Raw genomic sequence first — 16,779 nt, 5'->3', positions numbered from 1 at the left:
TCATGGATTTGGAGAAAGCATATGACAGGGTGGATAGACAAGGATTGTGGAAAGTATTAAGAACATATGGAGTAAATGGAAATTTTTTGAATCCTATGAAGAGTATGTATGATGGTGCTAAGGCTGCAGTGCGTGTTGATGATGAACTTAGTGAATCTTTCTCTTTGAAGGTTGGGTTGAAACAGGGATGTGTCATGTCTCCACGGTTGTTCAATCTGTACATGGATGGCGTAATAAAAGAGGTACAAGGTAGGGTAGTGGATGTTGGAGTGGTGAGAGAAGGTAGTGTTTCGGAACTCCCTGTACTGTTGTTTGCAGATGATACTGTGTTGTTGAGTGAAGACGAAGGGGAGCTGCAGGGCTTGGTGGATGAGTTTGGGAGAGTGTGTAAGAAACAGAATCTAAAGGTGAATGTAGGGAAGAGTAAAGTGATGGTCTTTGAGAGAGGTGAAGTCAGTGAATGTACAGTGAGGTTGGATGGTGAGGAATTGGAAAATGTGAGTACGTTTAAGTATTTGGGTAGTGTGATGAGTAAGGATGGAGGTTTGGAGGGTGAAGTGCTTGAAAGGGTACAGCAGGGAAGAAGGGTTGCTGGTTCTTTGAAAGCAGTGATAAGAAAGAGGGAAGTGAGCATGGAAGTGAAAAAGTTACTACATGACAGTATTGTGATACCAACTCTAACGTATGGAAGTGAAGCTTGGACGTTGTTGGAAGGACACAAGTCAAGAGTGAGAGCAGTGGAAATGAGTTATTTAAGACGAGCCTGTGAAGTGACATAGAGAGACAGGCTGACAAATGAGGATATAAAGGAGCGTTGTGGTGTGGATGTGGATGTGATAGGAAGTGTTAGGAGGAATACACTGGGGTGGTTTGGCCATATGGAGAGGATGGAGGGTGAAAGACTGACGAAGAGAGTGTATGTGAGTAAGGTGGAAGGAGGGAGAGGGAGGGGGAGGCTGAGGATGAGATGGAGGGATGGATTGAAGAGGTATATGAGTGAGGGGGGTGTGAGTTGGGAGCAGGGCAATGAATTGGCGAGGGACAGGGCGACGTGGAGGCGATTTGTTTGTGGCCACCCCGAACGTGATTGAGGCCTCTGGCAATAGACAGATAGATAGACTTTTATGGCAAATGCTCAGACGAAGTTGTATCCATTATGCCACCTCTCCACGCCTTCCACTGTGCTACACGGGCATCTGGTAGCCCTCGTGACTGGAAAGTCACACTGCCATATTGCAGAACTTCCGCCTATCGGAAATCTTTTATTCCCTGAACTGTATCTCTTTGCAACTCGCTTCCCCAGAGTTGTTTCCCCCTAAACTTCAACCTACAGCTGTTCAAGCACAACTGTTACAGATTTTTATGAATCGAGGACAACAGTAATTCTGTGTATGGATTTTTTTTCGTCATTTATTTTTCCTTTCTCCCTTCTGTTATTTATTTAAAAAAGTATCCTTGTAAGTAAAACCAACTCACTTCATCTTCAGGGCTGCGTTGAGTTCGTCCATGTCATCTCCCTCGACCATCATCCTTCCAATTTCTCTAAAGGCACTTGATTCAGAGTTTAAATAGAACTTCGTGTATGTACCATTAGAAGATCTTACTGTCATCCTGTAACATGTACAAATAAAAATTGTTTAATTAGTATTACTACTGAGGCCCCTAGAATAATGTAACACCAAAACTTAACTTCGAGATATATTTATTTTTTTTTTACTTTAAAATTGGCCTAAAATTGCCATATTTACATCTCGAATGCTAACTTATGACAATTAATTAAAGCCAAGATATGGTGCTAGTCAAGAAGAAGTGCTGTGGAAAGAAAGCAAGAAGTATTGTCTCTTGCTGCCACTGAATTTCGTGAAATAAGATTTTTTTTAAAAATGGGGCAAGTTAAATTGAAAGACCTATAGAGCTATAGTGTTTTTATTTGGTCTTTCTGTCTACCGTTTATTACAGCACATTCCTTGCATTTACCCTATTGTAGTATAGGAATAATAAAAATAAAGTTACATAACTGTCTGAATATATGATAAGCAATGAACTGAATAATTTCCAAAGTGCTACAGTATGTGTGGATCTAGTCCACGTATTAAGGCAGACAGTGGAGGAAGCATAAGCGAAAGGCAGTACGGCAGTGATGTCTCTGGAAAACAATGCATGTGGAAGTGAATAAGCTTACGAGAGCGGTGAGCACAAAAGTAAAGAAAAAAAAAAAGTAAACCCGGATGATGTATTACGTGGTACTTGAGAACACCATTTATTGAATCTTTCAGTGTTGCCCTGCTTCTGAACAATCAAGGCTGAAAGTACCGTATCGAAGGATTTGAATAAAACACCCGCTGCTGTGTGAAAGCTAACTCACTGTGTGATGTGTTAGTGAATGAGGGGAAAAATAGAACTGGGGGTTTAAGATCTTTGATGCAGTGATAGAGCATAACCAAAGGGCCCAGCATTAACTTACGTTTCAATTTCATCCAACACCTTTGCATCCAAACGTTTGTTCTTCGATATCTCACCTGTCAACTACTTTGACCAGCTCCTCAACTGTCTCTGGTCTGGGTGGCATCCTTGGGAGGGTGAGGGAAGCCATGAGGCTGGCTCGATATGCTGTGCCCACCACCACACTGAAGAACAACCAAGTGCCGACCAGGATGTGGTTGGACTGGCTGGTTGAGAGGCGTCCGTACAGTCCCTGGCCCAACAGGGTGCCCACAGACTCCACCACCACCGACCCAGTACTCAGCACTCCATGCCGCGTTTGCCACGTTTTTCTGCTCGTAATCTGTAAAACATACATATACAGTGATATACGTACAGTCGTCGCCATAAATCATCACCTATCCTCCTGTACCCCGTGCCTCAGGCTGGCTCCTTTATGCGCGGCAAGTCACACTGGAGTAAGAGGTGCTGAGAGGGAGGGGCCAGAGAGAGAAGGGAGGGTGGGTGGAGGTACGAGCGATGGTGCTTGGGTGGAGTGAGGGAGGGGAGGGAGGGTAGGTAGGGGAGGGAGAATGAAATGCGAAGTTGTGGTCACATAATTTGTCTATTTTCTTTCATTCAGGGCATCATATAAAGGAGTTACTGTTCGGTTAATAAAGCTGCATTACACCCTGTATAGCGGCGTCAGATAACAAACATTAGATAGGTGGTGATAATCAAGGACTGGCTAGTGAGAGAAGTATACTGACATGACAGATCAAATATTAGTGAGGAGCCATCGAGATTGTGGGGGGCCGTGGGCCCAGACTGTCAACGTGTGGAAACCAGAGAACTAAAGGACACGGGCCAGCCTCCTGGAACACACCAAGGACGAGTGTGAGCTGTTCAGACGAAACCAGCAAACCATCAACAACATTGTTTCCCCGGTGCCGCGAAGCCTGCATGAGGTTTTTAAGGCAGGAGGCCACGGCACTACTTGGTTGCTTTGGCTTGACCAGTGTCGGTAAACATTGACAGATATATTTTCGGAGCTTGGGTAGGATTTTGTTTCATTTTCCCTTTAACAGATTATGAGAGATACCGTTATCATATCCACCCATGAGCACAGACAACAAATTAATTTACCTTTTATGCACAGTTATTTTAAATAGCCTTTTAATAATGAGATGTCATTAAATAAATATTGAATTGACATGATGATGACACTATAGAGGGAGTGTATACCGCGAGGGTGATCATATTTACTGTGGACACAGCGATGTCAAAGGATGCATATAATGTTTAGTTCCAAAATATTAATGACATGTAAGCGAAGCGGACGTTTCTTACACAAACAATACGAAAGTCAGAGCCATCCAGATTCCATTCTACGTCTGAAGTCAAAATACACGGATAAACAAAAATATCTGGATCTGCACTAATGTTTGATCTGTCTTGTCAGTATATTTCTCTCACGAGCCAGTCCTTGATATCACCACCTATCTAAAGTTTGTTATCTGATGCCGCTATACAAAGTGTAATGCAGCTTTATCTACCTAACAGTAACTCCTTTATATGATGCCTTGAATGAAAGAAAATAGACAAATTATGTGGCCACAACTGCGCATTTCAATCCCCCCCCCCTTCCTACCCTCCCTCCCCTCCCTCACTCCACCCTAGCACCATCACTCGTACCTCCACCCGCCTTCCCTTCTCTCTCTGGCCCCTCCTTCTCACCCCCTCTTACTCCAGTGTGACTTGCCGCTCATAAAGGAACCAGTCTGAAGCACGGGGTACAGGAGGATAGGTGATTATTTATGGCCACGACCGTACATATACAATGATGTGAATGTGTAGCTGTTTCATTATTGTGTCATAGGAGCGAGCAGTGATGTTTCGGACAGTGGAATGGTTTTGATAATACGAGCCATGATAGAAAGTGCACCTCCTCGCATCTGCTACCGTCAGGAAGACACACAATTCTAATGAGGTCATTCGAACATTTTTTTTTTTTTTTTTTTTTTTTGCCAGCTGCTTGGTGTGTCCAGTTTCGTAAAGTAAATTTGATCTTTTTCTGCATTTCTTAATGTAATTTTTCGGCTACATATAGCACGCTGTAAAAGAGTGAAAATGTCATGGAATAGTCAGATATTGGTCATAGTGAGGGTATGATTTATTATTCATTATTTTAGAGTTCATTTGATTAGGAATGGCTAAAGTTCTTTCTTCGTCGAAAAAGGCAGACCAAATTAAAACTGTATGAAAGCAAAATTAATTAATAATTCCATGTTGTGGTTTCAAGAAATCAACAAGTGTGAAGTAGCCCACCACTTACATGACAGTGGTGGCTGTAGTATATATAGGCTCGGGGTGGCAGTAACAATCCGAATCCATTCTTTACTCATCTATACCATAAATATGTATTCCAGCAAAGTGTTTAAGGATATGTTGTATAAAAACAGCAATATATATTCTTTAATTTCTTATTGCATGAGTCAGACATCATCCAAGAAGAGTCGTTATACTTATAGCTTTAAAATGTAACTAATATTTTTCCATTACACTTCTTTATCGCTCGCTCTGATTTTCACCTGTGAGTCTCCTGTTAAACACTCACTTGAACCTATCGTCTGGAGTTAACTGGAAAAGATAATAAAATTAACCTGACCAAGGGAGTGTTCATGGTACCAGAATAAGCAACTGTCTCCATTGACACATTCACCTAAATAAAAATCATATACTGTTGGCTCATGTGATATAAAAGGGAAGAACAAGAAAACGCGACCATGAGAGGGTTAAATGCATCATTGTCCTCGGTGAGTATAAAACAATAAAGAACAATGGCAACAGACATATTTGGCACCATACGGGACTTCGCTAAACTGAAGAACAATATTGTGCTTCGCTAGAGTAAAGCACATTTGTGTAAAAATCCTGAAAGAGCTAAACAGAAGCACCTGCCTGGTGAAATATATTTACGTGTGTGACTAACACTGGAAGACTGCCTCGGGCTCCTAATTGAGAATGTCCCACGTCTAACTTAATTATGATGACAAACAACAACCACAACAATCACAACAACAACAACACCAACAGTAATAATAATAATAATAATAATAATAATAATAATAATAACATAAGGAACCGTTTTCTGCTGCCTGTTATTACTAATACTGGATGTGCCCGTGCCTGACCACTTGCATGTTTACCTTGACAAGTGTGAAGCAGACAGTCAGCGTACAAGCCAAGACACCGATCCACACTTGGCCACTTAATGGGTAGCAGAAGCTCAGCCAACTGGGTGTTATGACCGGCGTGGCCATGGCGAATTTAAGAGCAACTTGATCATAAGCGAAAGTGAAATCCCATCTGGAAACATTGTTAGAAATAAGGAGGCTATATTTGTAGATTTTATAGCCATTTGTTACATCCAACCATAGGAAAGAATTTATTGTCTAACAACAATAATAATAATAATAATAATAATAATAATAATAATAATAACAATAAGTTTTAATAATAATAATAATATCAATAATAACAATAATAATAATAAGTAAGAATGAAAGTAAAGCATTCGGAATCCGAATGCTAATTGCCCACCAGAATATGCTGTTGGCCAAGTCCAAGATTTTGGCCATATCTTGATATTCTGAAGGTATCATGTTGATAGCTCAAGCCGTTTATGAGATATTATTGTGCCACAGGAGGGCTGTAAATAATACTTGATTTTTGGCAGCCATGTTTCTGACCTGAACCTTGACCCCGAGTGCCCATTTTCCAACTCGGCCAAGATTTTGGCCATATCTTGAAACCCTGAAGGATTCATGTTGATATCTCAAGCCGTTCATGAGATATAATGATGCTAAAGGGGGTGATAAAAAGTAGTTGACCTTTGGCAGCCATTTTGGTGACCTTGACCTTGACCCCGTTTGGCGACTTTTGAACTCGGCCAAGATTTTGGCCATATCTTGAGGCCCTGAAGGTTTCATGTTGATAGCTCAAACCATTCATGAGGTATAATGGGAAAACACACACACACACACACACACACACACACACACACACACACACACACGCACACACGCGCGCGAGCGCTGAGTCAGGGAAAAACATTATTGCTCCACTTTGTAAGGTGGGCGATAACTAAAGGCCCTCCTAACGGGGGAATCACACCAGCCGCAAGCCAATACATATCTAGCGCGGCTTGAAATATGACCTTGACCTTGACCTACTTTCACCAATTTCTAACTCGTCGGTTTTCATCCCTTCTACACACCCGTAAAATTTTGTGATGATATCTTGAGCGGTTGCGAATTTATCATGGAAACAGACACACAGAGCATGACCTACTTTCACCAATTTCGAACTCGTTATCGATTTTTTATCTACTACTGACCTGTAAAATTTTGTCATGATATCTTGAGCGGTTGCGAAGTTATCGTGCCAACAGAAACACAGACAGACGGACAAAGACTGACAGATTGAAATACCAACTTTGCTATCGCAGCTAGTAATATTAATAATAATATTAATATTATTATTACTACAGCTGAAACTGAAGTCCCATCTGGAAACTACCGGAATATTAACAGATTTTTTACATCTCCAGGTTCATCATCTTCTCATGGCTCCATGCATACCTTCCAGATCATTTCCTTTACCATCGAACATTGTCAGATTACAAGAAGCTACGGTATATTATTTACAATCCATCATCATCTTCCCATCCATCTATCCTTCCAAGTTCTGTTTATTATGTTGGGAAGACGAAAATAACCAAGAATTAGTAGCAGGTAAAATATTTTTTTCATAGATGAATCAATAGTCCTTCTTGGACGCACTACCAGACTGTAACATGTTGGTACTAACATTTTTTTTTTTTTTTTTTCATCGGCTGAAATAAGATTCTTTTTAAAAGATGAGTTAACCGAGCCAGTTTCTAACCTCTTCATTATGGGATGGACTTTCTTAGGATTACTGATGTTGCTTAGTAACATAAGTGAACCAAAAGAAGTGTCATTATTGTGAACATGCAAAAGAAGGCAATATATACAGAATTCAGTTCCACATTTGTAGGCAGTCATTAGAAGAATGACCTTGACTTCCGTGCACTGACAGGTTCATTTTCTAGTTACTCCACCATAGTAACAAAAGCAAATTTCAAAAATAATTTTCCTCATCACTTACGTTATCTGTAATTAATAAGACATTAGGTAGTTTCAAATTAGATAGGCTATCTCTATCTTTTGACAATGTATAGCTTTTCTTTGCTGCATAAAACTATGTGGAATTGAACTGGATTATCAATAACAACAGTGAACACTGCAGTGCAAAGGTTACCCTTAGCTTAGAATCTCACCTCTCTAGATCTTCTAGAATAACACCATGCATCATTGTTGCCATGAATATTTTACGAACCTGCATCTGATCTGTCACCTGCAAGTAAATGTAACATTAAAATACAGAAATGAAAGCCCCAGTTCATATATATATATCTATATATCTATATATCTATCTATATATATATATATATATATATATATATATATATATATATATATATATATATATATATATATATATATATATATATTCTCGTGTCATTTCCACCATAAACTCTTTCCGGGAAATGTTTCGAACTAAAAGTTATGATGTTGCATTCCTTAAATCTTAACAACAAGATGCCCTTCCTAATTTGAAAGAAACTGATCATTTTGGTGCATAATAAAGTACGAGCCAAAGGCTCCAAGCATAATAATGTATTGTTCTTCCTAGGAAGAACGAAATAATTTCATGTTTATTTCGAGATGTCTGGACTGGACACATAGTTTAAAAGTTTTGAGGTCATAGGCAGTGTGAAATACAGAATGATGACAGTTCCTGATTTGATCATTTTTATACATGAGGACCAAGAAAACTTTGTAACCCTTACAAACAGGAGAGGGGACTAGAGTTCTCTGCTTGGCGGATGTTATATGGCTTCCGTTATTGGGGAGGGACAGATCTATCTATCTATCTATTGCCAGACGCCTCAATCCCGTTCGGGGTGGCCACAAACAAATCGCCTCCACGTCGCCCTGTCCCCCGCCATTTCACTGCCCCGCTCCCAACTCACACACCCCTCTCTCATAAACCTCTCCACCCAATCCCTCCATCTCATCCTCGGCCTCCCCCTTCCTCTTCCCCCCTAAACCTTACTCACATACACTCTCTTCGTCAGTCTTTCACCTCCATCCTCTCCATATGGCCAAACCACCTCAGTGTATTCCTCCTAACGCTTCCTATCACATCCACATCCACACCACAACGCTCCTTTATATCCTCATTTGTCAGCCTGTCTCTCCATGTGACTCCACAGGCTCCTCTTAAATAACTCATTTCCACTGCTCTCACTCTTGACTTGTGTCCTTCCAGCAACGTCCAAGCTTCACTTCCATTCGTTAGAGTTGGTACCACAATACTGTCATGTAGTAACTTTTTCACTTCTATGCTCACTTCCCTGCTTCTTATCACTGCTTCCAAGGAACCAGCAACCTTTCTTCCCTGCTTTACCCTTTCAAGCACTTAACCCTCCAAACCTCCATCCTTACTCATCACACTACCCAAGTACTTAAACGTACTCATATTTTCCAATTCCTCAACATCCAACCTCGCTCTACATTCACTGACTTCACCTTTCTCGAAGGCCATCACATTACTCTTCCCTACATTCACCTTTATATTCCGTTTCTTACACACTCTGCCAAACTCATCCACCAAGCCTTGCAGCTCTCCTTCGTCTTCACTCAACAACACAGTATCATCTGCAAACAACAGTACAGGGAGTTTCCAAATACTACCCACTCTCACCATGGCCACTCCAACATCCACTTCCCTACCTTGTACCCCTTTTATTACCCCATCCATGTACAGATTGAACAACCATGGAGACATGACACATCCCTGTTTCAATCCAACCTTCTCTCTATCTATCAATTGCCAGACGCCATAATCCCGTAAGGGATGGTCATTTGAATCTGAGTTATTTGTTCAAAGAGAAAAATTCACTCAGTTCACTATCCACACGCACTCCAGCCTTAGCACCATCATACATACTCTTCACAGCATTCAACAACTTCCCATCTACTCCTTATATTCTTAATACTTTCCACAATCCTTGTCTATCCACTTTTTCATATGCTTTCTCCAAATCCATGAAAGCCGCATACAACTTCTTTCTTTTCTCTAGAAACTTTTCCACTAAAGATCTAAGAATGAATATCTGATCTACACAACCTCTTCCCTTCCTAAAGCCTCCCTGTTCTTCTCCAACTAATTCCTCCGTTCCTTCTCTAACTCTGTCAATAAGTATCCTACCATACACTTTTCCTATTATACTAAGAAGACAGATGCCCCTATGATTACCACTCACTTCTTTTTCCCCTTTTCCTTTGTATAAGGGAATAATTATACTTGACTTCCAATCCTCCGGGACTCTACCTTCCTCCAAGGCCAATCTGCACATCTTCCACATCCATTCTACTACTATCTCTCCCCCATGCTTCAGCATTTCACCACACACTCCATCAAATCCTGGGGCTTTCCCCAATTTAACTTTCTTCATTGCTTCCATAACTTCTACTGATTTCTTCCTGTCTTCTCACCTGCCTCCTTCTCCCAGCCATTCCCCAGCCACTTATACTCGCATTACTTCCATCCTCTATGTTCAACAATTCCTTAAAGTGTTCTCTCCATCTGCTCACATTTTCTTCCTTCTCCACTGGTAATCTACCATTTTTTTCTTTCACTCCCCTGCTAACTTCACTTCCACCCTGTCTTACTCTTTTCACCTCTTTCCAGAACATTTTCTTACAGTCCCTCCACTTTACACTCAAGTTCCTTCCAAATTTCTTGTCCGCTCTCTTCTTACTCTCTCTTACTAATCTTTTCACCTCCCTCTTTCTTTCTACATATAACTCTCTCATCCACCTCTCAAATTCTTCCACGCCCCTATTTCTCATCCATTCATTGTATACTTTCTTCTTTTGTGCCACAGCCTGTCGCACCTCTTCATTCCACCACGCTGTTCCTTGCACACTCCTCCGTCTTCTCTTCGTCCCACACACCACATCACATGCTGCACATATTTCTTCTGTAAATATCCTGCACACACCTTTCACGTCCCCCATCTGTTCTAATTCATATTTGCCCAATCGTTCCTCCACTTCTCTCTTATAACCTTTCCACTCTCCTTTCATATACCCCTTCTTCCCGTCCTTCCCTTCTTCTATTTCCCCATCCTAATTGGATCTTGATTCTGGCCACCACCAAGTAGTGGTCAGAAGGTCCACTCCCTCAACCTCTATAAACTCTTGCATCCAATATACATCTTCGCATCCTTTCATTCACACACACATAATCAATCATTGCCTTCCTTTCATTCAGTTCACCACCTATCCTTCTCATCACTCGTCATGTATACCTGTGGATCATTTTGTGCCTGAAGAGGGTATTGGCTATCACCAACCCCCTCCCAGCACAAATATCCACTAACGCACTGCCATTCTCATCTATCTCAGCAGACACACTCCACTCACCAACTATTCCATCCACCTTCACATTCCCTACTTTACCACTCATATCACCGATCAAAAATACTCTCTCATTCCTTCCAAACTTTTCCATCCACACTTCCACATTTGTCCAGAACTCTTCTCTCACTCTGCTTCCACGATCTTGCGTTGGCGCATACACACACACACAATCGCCCACATTTGTATTCCAACTTTCAATCTCACCCACACAATCCTTGACCCAACTGATCCATACTCTCTTATGCTCTTCTTCCATCTTTTACTCACAACTATACATACTCCTTCTTTTGCCCTATCATTCTCACCTACTCCTGCACATATACCCCATCCATACTCCCATGCTCTCACACTCTCACCTCTCAATTTCGTTTCAGTTATTCCGCATACATCAACTTTCGCACCCTCAAGCACCTGGACAATCTCTCTCTCTTTCACCTCATCATTCGCTTCCCTTACATTCCACGTTCCGATTACCATGTCCTTTGTCCGGTCCTTGGTCGTCATCTTTTGGTCAGTCCTTGTCCGAAGCTTATTGTTTGTCTTTTTAGTTAATTGTTTTCCGGGGAGGGGCACTAACCCTCCGCCAACCCTTTTAGTCGCCTTTTACGACAAGCAGGGATACTGGGGGAGTGTTCTTGAAAAAAAAAAAAAAAAACTATCCCCGGGAGGGGTTTCACTTTTACCATAAACTGTTTCCGGGAAATGTTTTGAACTAAAAGTTATGATGTTGCATTCCTTAAATCTTATCAACAAGATGCCCTTCCTAATTTGAAACTGATCATTTTAGTGCATAATAAAGTACGAGCCAAAGGCTCCAAGCATAGTAATGTATTGTTCTTCCTACTAAGAATGAAAAAAATTCGTCACGTTTATTTCGAGATGTCTGGACTGGACACATAGTTTAAAAGTTTAGAGGTCATAGGCAGTGTGAAATACAGAATGATGACAGTTCCTGATCTGATCATTTTTATACATGAGGACTGAGAAAACCTGGTAACCCTTGCAAACAGGAAAGGGGACTAGGGTTCACTGCTTGGCGGATGTTATATGGCTTCCGTTACTGGGAAGGGACAGAGGCATTCACTTCAGAGGAGTAATGGTCTTTGAAATGTCAGTAAAATATGGCAGGATATGCAACGCTTCAGTGAAGTGCGAGAAGCATGATGCCACAAAGAAGCAGGGGGATGACAGGAAGTTATTCCTTTACCTCCACTGTGTTTTGAATACGAGAGAGAGAGAGAGAGAGAGAGAGAGAGAGAGAGAGAGAGAGAGAGAGAGAGAGAGAGAGAGAGAACTCCTTACTCAGTCAAACTTATCCCTTGGACAAAGCCAGCAAACTGTCCAGGGATAATGGACCAGGTATTGCAATTTTTATATTTTCTAGTTTTACCAGTTAGGGAATAAATAGTCAGAACGAAACATAAATTATTGTCTTCGGTACCAAACTTTTTGAAAACAAATATAATAAGATCCTGTAAATAATAAATTTAATAACATCGTGTAAATAATGAGATATATATATCAAAACAGAGGTAGAGTCGGAAGAAACCCATCGGTGCATATCAAATCAAGAAAAACGACGTCACTCACAAACAGCGGTGCACTGTGGTTGAAATTATCTATGTACATACGGAGGGTTCATAAAAGACACCAAATAGGATATCCCTGGGTTTATCATGCAGTTTTAGGTGGCACTGACGAGACCGATGCCAGCGACAGTTTGTACTGTATGTTTCACTGATCGACATCGATCATCACTGAGGGCAGTGGAAAGGTTTAAGTGCTGTTTCAGTATGATTACACATTTCATCTAGGGTGATACTGTAAAACACTGATATACTGGAGCTGAATTGAGTTTGAACATCACCTTAAAAGAGATGACATGTTATTTGAAATTAAGTTTCTGGCAGTAGCAGCCAAACTGTGAGCAAAACCAAACCTTTGCAGTGAATACATTCTGAATATTAATTTTGTGGAAAACAATGCAGTTTCTGTAGAGATCATACTTTAAATAATCCCTAAGATATCACATAAGAAAAAGAATGGGCTACTAAATATTACAAAACGATGCTGATATTAAAATCCGATGTAATATTCAAATAAATTACAACAGCAACAGGTAGTTACAGCAAAAGTTTGAATGTAGACTAGTATATAATTCTCACCTCGTTCCACCTGCGTGAAGGAAGGACACGGAAAGTAAAATTCAGGGTCTGGGCAACCACAACCAGCTGGTTGTAGTCAGTGCCTGAGTACCTGGTGGTGTTGCCCTCGATGGACTCTCTCCAGTAGGGTTCATATGTTATCGCCATCACGTTTATCGTCGCGCCATAGAAACTGCCAAAAATAATCTAATATTCTGATCGGACTGAAGTTGTAGTGCAACATTAGGTGGAAGTGATTTTTTTTCAGCCTATGATAATCCTGTAGGAATAAAGGCCATTGCGTAATATTCAGAGCAAGTACAGGTACTCTGTGACAAATTTTTATCATTATTACTGGATTATTAACATTACTTTCATTTCAGTAATTGTTTCTCGGCTCGTTGTTCTCTTTGATTACATTGTCCATAACATGTATACTGTCAGCTACAAATTATGTTTTACACTAATATGCTCTAGATTTTCAATCTTTCACAACATATTTCACACACCTCAGATGCAGAACAATACAAAACTGTGGCTCTACTTCATTTCCGTAACACTTTCTCATGACTAGCACCATATTCTAGTGTTAATCTCTTGTTAAACCCATTCAAGATGAAGAGATGACAGTTTTAAGCCAGGTTAGAATGAAATGAGTAAAGCCCAGTCTATACTCGTGAGTAATTTGGATACGTTACTTATATTTTTCGAGTTTTGTAATGCCCAGTAATTTTAACAGAGTACATAAGATACTCCAGTTCTGAAATGGCCAGTAATCTGTACACATTACTTGGTGTATTTCGCCGGGAAAAGGGTGGGAGGTGTGAGATAGCGTAGACCTGATGTGGGGGTCCAGGAAGCCACTTGCAGCACCCGGGCACCGTCAGGACTGTACGGCAAGTGAACCAACATGCTGTACCTGCACAATACGTTTGAAGTTATCAGGTAGAATGAAATATATTTCCTCGACACTACAAGGGTGTGATTTATCATTTCCTTTAGCTAATGAAGAGACAGTTTCATGTAGTTTTTGGAAGTTATATCTAATCGAATCTATAATTTAACCCCTTCGTTAAGAGAAGTATAATTAACCCCTCAGTCTGAAAATTGTCTCCTGAGTGAAATATTCTGTCGGTAGCAGGAATGAACGAAAAAATATATATATATATATATATATATATATATATATATATATATATATATATATATATATATATATATATATATATATATATATATATATATATAAGTTAATTCCACTTATTGTCTGTTCCTCACATAGGGCCATCTTTTCGATGCCTTGGATGTTTTCTAGTAATAAATCTAGTCCAGTTAATTGCTTCCTACGTGAGCCATTGGTAATGTATACTCGTCACTGTTTTTCTCTCGCCGAAACAAAGTCGTATTCAGAGTTTCTTACGGGATAAAGACCACTTACTCTACTCTTCCCTCTATAACTTGGCATAATATTATCGCCTCTCCATCCTGAAGGCTAAGCTGTAACTAGATATCAGCGCTAAGATATGCTGCTAGTCATGAAAATTGTCAATGAAAGGATATATAACCACAAATTTGTTATTCTGCCTCTTAGCTGTGTAAAATAAGATGCAACGGGAAGAAAAGTCTGGGAAAAGTTATAACGAAGGGGAAAAAATGAGAAGACAGACGGACAAGTAATGACATCATTGTACTTTGTTCTTTCTTCAGTCCAACAAAGCTTTGAACTACCAACTCAGCACTGGACAGCAGGCTTTTATTCAGTGTGGAACTCTGGCTACGATTTCCTTGTATTAGTTGGGGAAATTAGAGGGTTGGCAGATACTATTGCTCAAAAGTGTTCGTGTATATTAGCCACCTAGATATTACAGCTTCTTTAATTTATTCATTTTTTTCCTACAACCGCGAGATGATTATATTCAACTCTGGAGAGTTTTTGAATACAGGAATGAAAAATAGCCTCCATCAAATGATTCACAATGAAAACTTTTTCCAAACTCAATTTAAATTCTTTGGTTTTACTCTCGATTAAAATTTATGAGACGTTACGGTTCTGAAGGTGCTAAGATCTCGTCTATGATTACGTATACGTCGTTCTTAAAAACTTTTTAAATGACACACAAGCGCATAAAAGGGTGTCCCACACAATATTCGTAAAGTAAAAAAATGAATCTACTCTGGTAAGACAATGGGGACTCGACAGAATTGTCAGTATGCTTAAATTACAAAGGGGAATACGGACTCCTAGATAATAACAGAGATTTACTAATGTCTTTGGCCGTGGTGTACGTGGTGCACGTGCCCATTGCCCTAGTTCCCATCAGCCAAGTGTGTGGACTATCAAAATTACTGTGTGAAAGGAGGGGAAAGGGTTTTAGCCCACGGAGGCTGCTTTTGATGATCCTCAGGCAGTTATTTGGCCACATTTTCCGAGGACAGGCAATTCGTGCATCATGGATTTTTCATGGTATTTTTTTTTTTTTCAATTGTCCGTGAACGAATACCTGGGCACAGGATCATTATTGCCAGAAACTCTCCCCACACTGGATTATCCCCTTCTGTGACGAGAGTAAACATGACTGAATGGTATCCTGTTGAAGTCGGTGAATTATATGTGTGGCAAGGTCTGACCGTACTGATGGCACATATAAAAAGGGCATGTCATACAGGACTTGGATCATCAACGACCTCACAGCCAACCTGTCTTTGGGAGGTACATAGCACATTACAGAGTACTTTGCCATATTATGGTTCCTGCACTTTTCCCCAAACGTGTGACCCTTACCCAGAGACAAGGTGTGGAAAATTCTCCCAATTCTGACCATGCTAAAAGGTTCTTCCGTTTTTTTTCGCCTTTCCATAGAGCTGTGGCGGTTGAGTTGCATGTATTATTCTGGGGTTGATTGGCATTTATCCAATAAACATCGTCTAACGTCATCGCTTATGCATCAGTCTTTGTTGCTTGTGACTGGAAGATTGGATATATGCTGGACTTTGTAGTTATCGTCCATCTAGCGAAACGATAATGTAACCGCCTCCATTTCTCCTTGCATGATGTAACTGCCAAGTTTGTCCGTGGAGATGGGACAGGAACCAGCGGTACTGTCAAGCCAAGTAGGAAACACTACCCTGTTATCCCTGCCAAGACCGAGAATGATGCATTACTCATCGAGAGTTGGGTTACATGTTGGTCATCCACTGGCATGACAAGTGGGATGTGCTGCAGGTGGTAAAAGAAGGTGTTCCTACACCTTTCTGTTATCACTTGTGAATGCATTCATACTGTTCAGATAGGTTGTTGGCATAACTGCTGCATCAAGGACACAGTGCTGCAGTAATGCCTGACAGGGTCACCCAGGCAGGCTACTTCAAGTGTCGCCATATGGTGAACCTGGGCACCTGCAGGTTAAAAACTATACACGCAGTGCCATGTCTACCTGAACTGTCAGTGATGGCAGCAGGTTCACAAGCAAATGCTCTACCAATGCAGTGAGATAAAGGTGATTTCTTCAGTCACTGGTGTATGGGAAAGATGAATAGTGTATAATCTTACTACATAAGAATTTGTCATCATCATCATCACCATCATCCGGACCTCCTTTCCCACTCTAGCACAAGGTGAGGAGTAGCAATATCCAGAC

The 16,779-nt window shown here is 40.6% G+C and overlaps 1 protein-coding gene across 1 annotated transcript in view; it reads right to left on the bottom strand.

Annotated features, from left to right (window-relative positions):
* Positions 1–13,309, bottom strand: part of LOC145395658 (ionotropic receptor 93a-like) — a 42,287-nt gene extending 28,978 nt beyond the window's left edge. Inside the window, exons 1-6 of the mRNA XM_080269224.1 lie at positions 13,163–13,309; positions 7,784–7,860; positions 5,631–5,790; positions 5,090–5,143; positions 2,520–2,785; positions 1,477–1,611 (exon numbers count right to left, since the gene is read on the bottom strand). Coding sequence (XP_080125350.1) covers positions 1,477–1,611; positions 2,520–2,785; positions 5,090–5,143; positions 5,631–5,790; positions 7,784–7,860; positions 13,163–13,309 — 839 coding nt within the window. The remainder of the gene's footprint in view (positions 1–1,476; positions 1,612–2,519; positions 2,786–5,089; positions 5,144–5,630; positions 5,791–7,783; positions 7,861–13,162) is intronic.
* Between the last annotated feature and the right edge of the window lie 3,470 nt (positions 13,310–16,779).

Source organism: Coenobita brevimanus, chromosome 32 (genome assembly GCF_032717465.1).
Source record: "Coenobita brevimanus isolate Jiangsu-jjx chromosome 32, ASM3271746v2, whole genome shotgun sequence".
Classification (NCBI taxonomy): Eukaryota; Metazoa; Arthropoda; class Malacostraca; order Decapoda; family Coenobitidae; genus Coenobita; species Coenobita brevimanus.
Note: the sequence above shows the minus strand (reverse complement) of the source record. Positions and strands in the feature narration are given on the sequence as shown.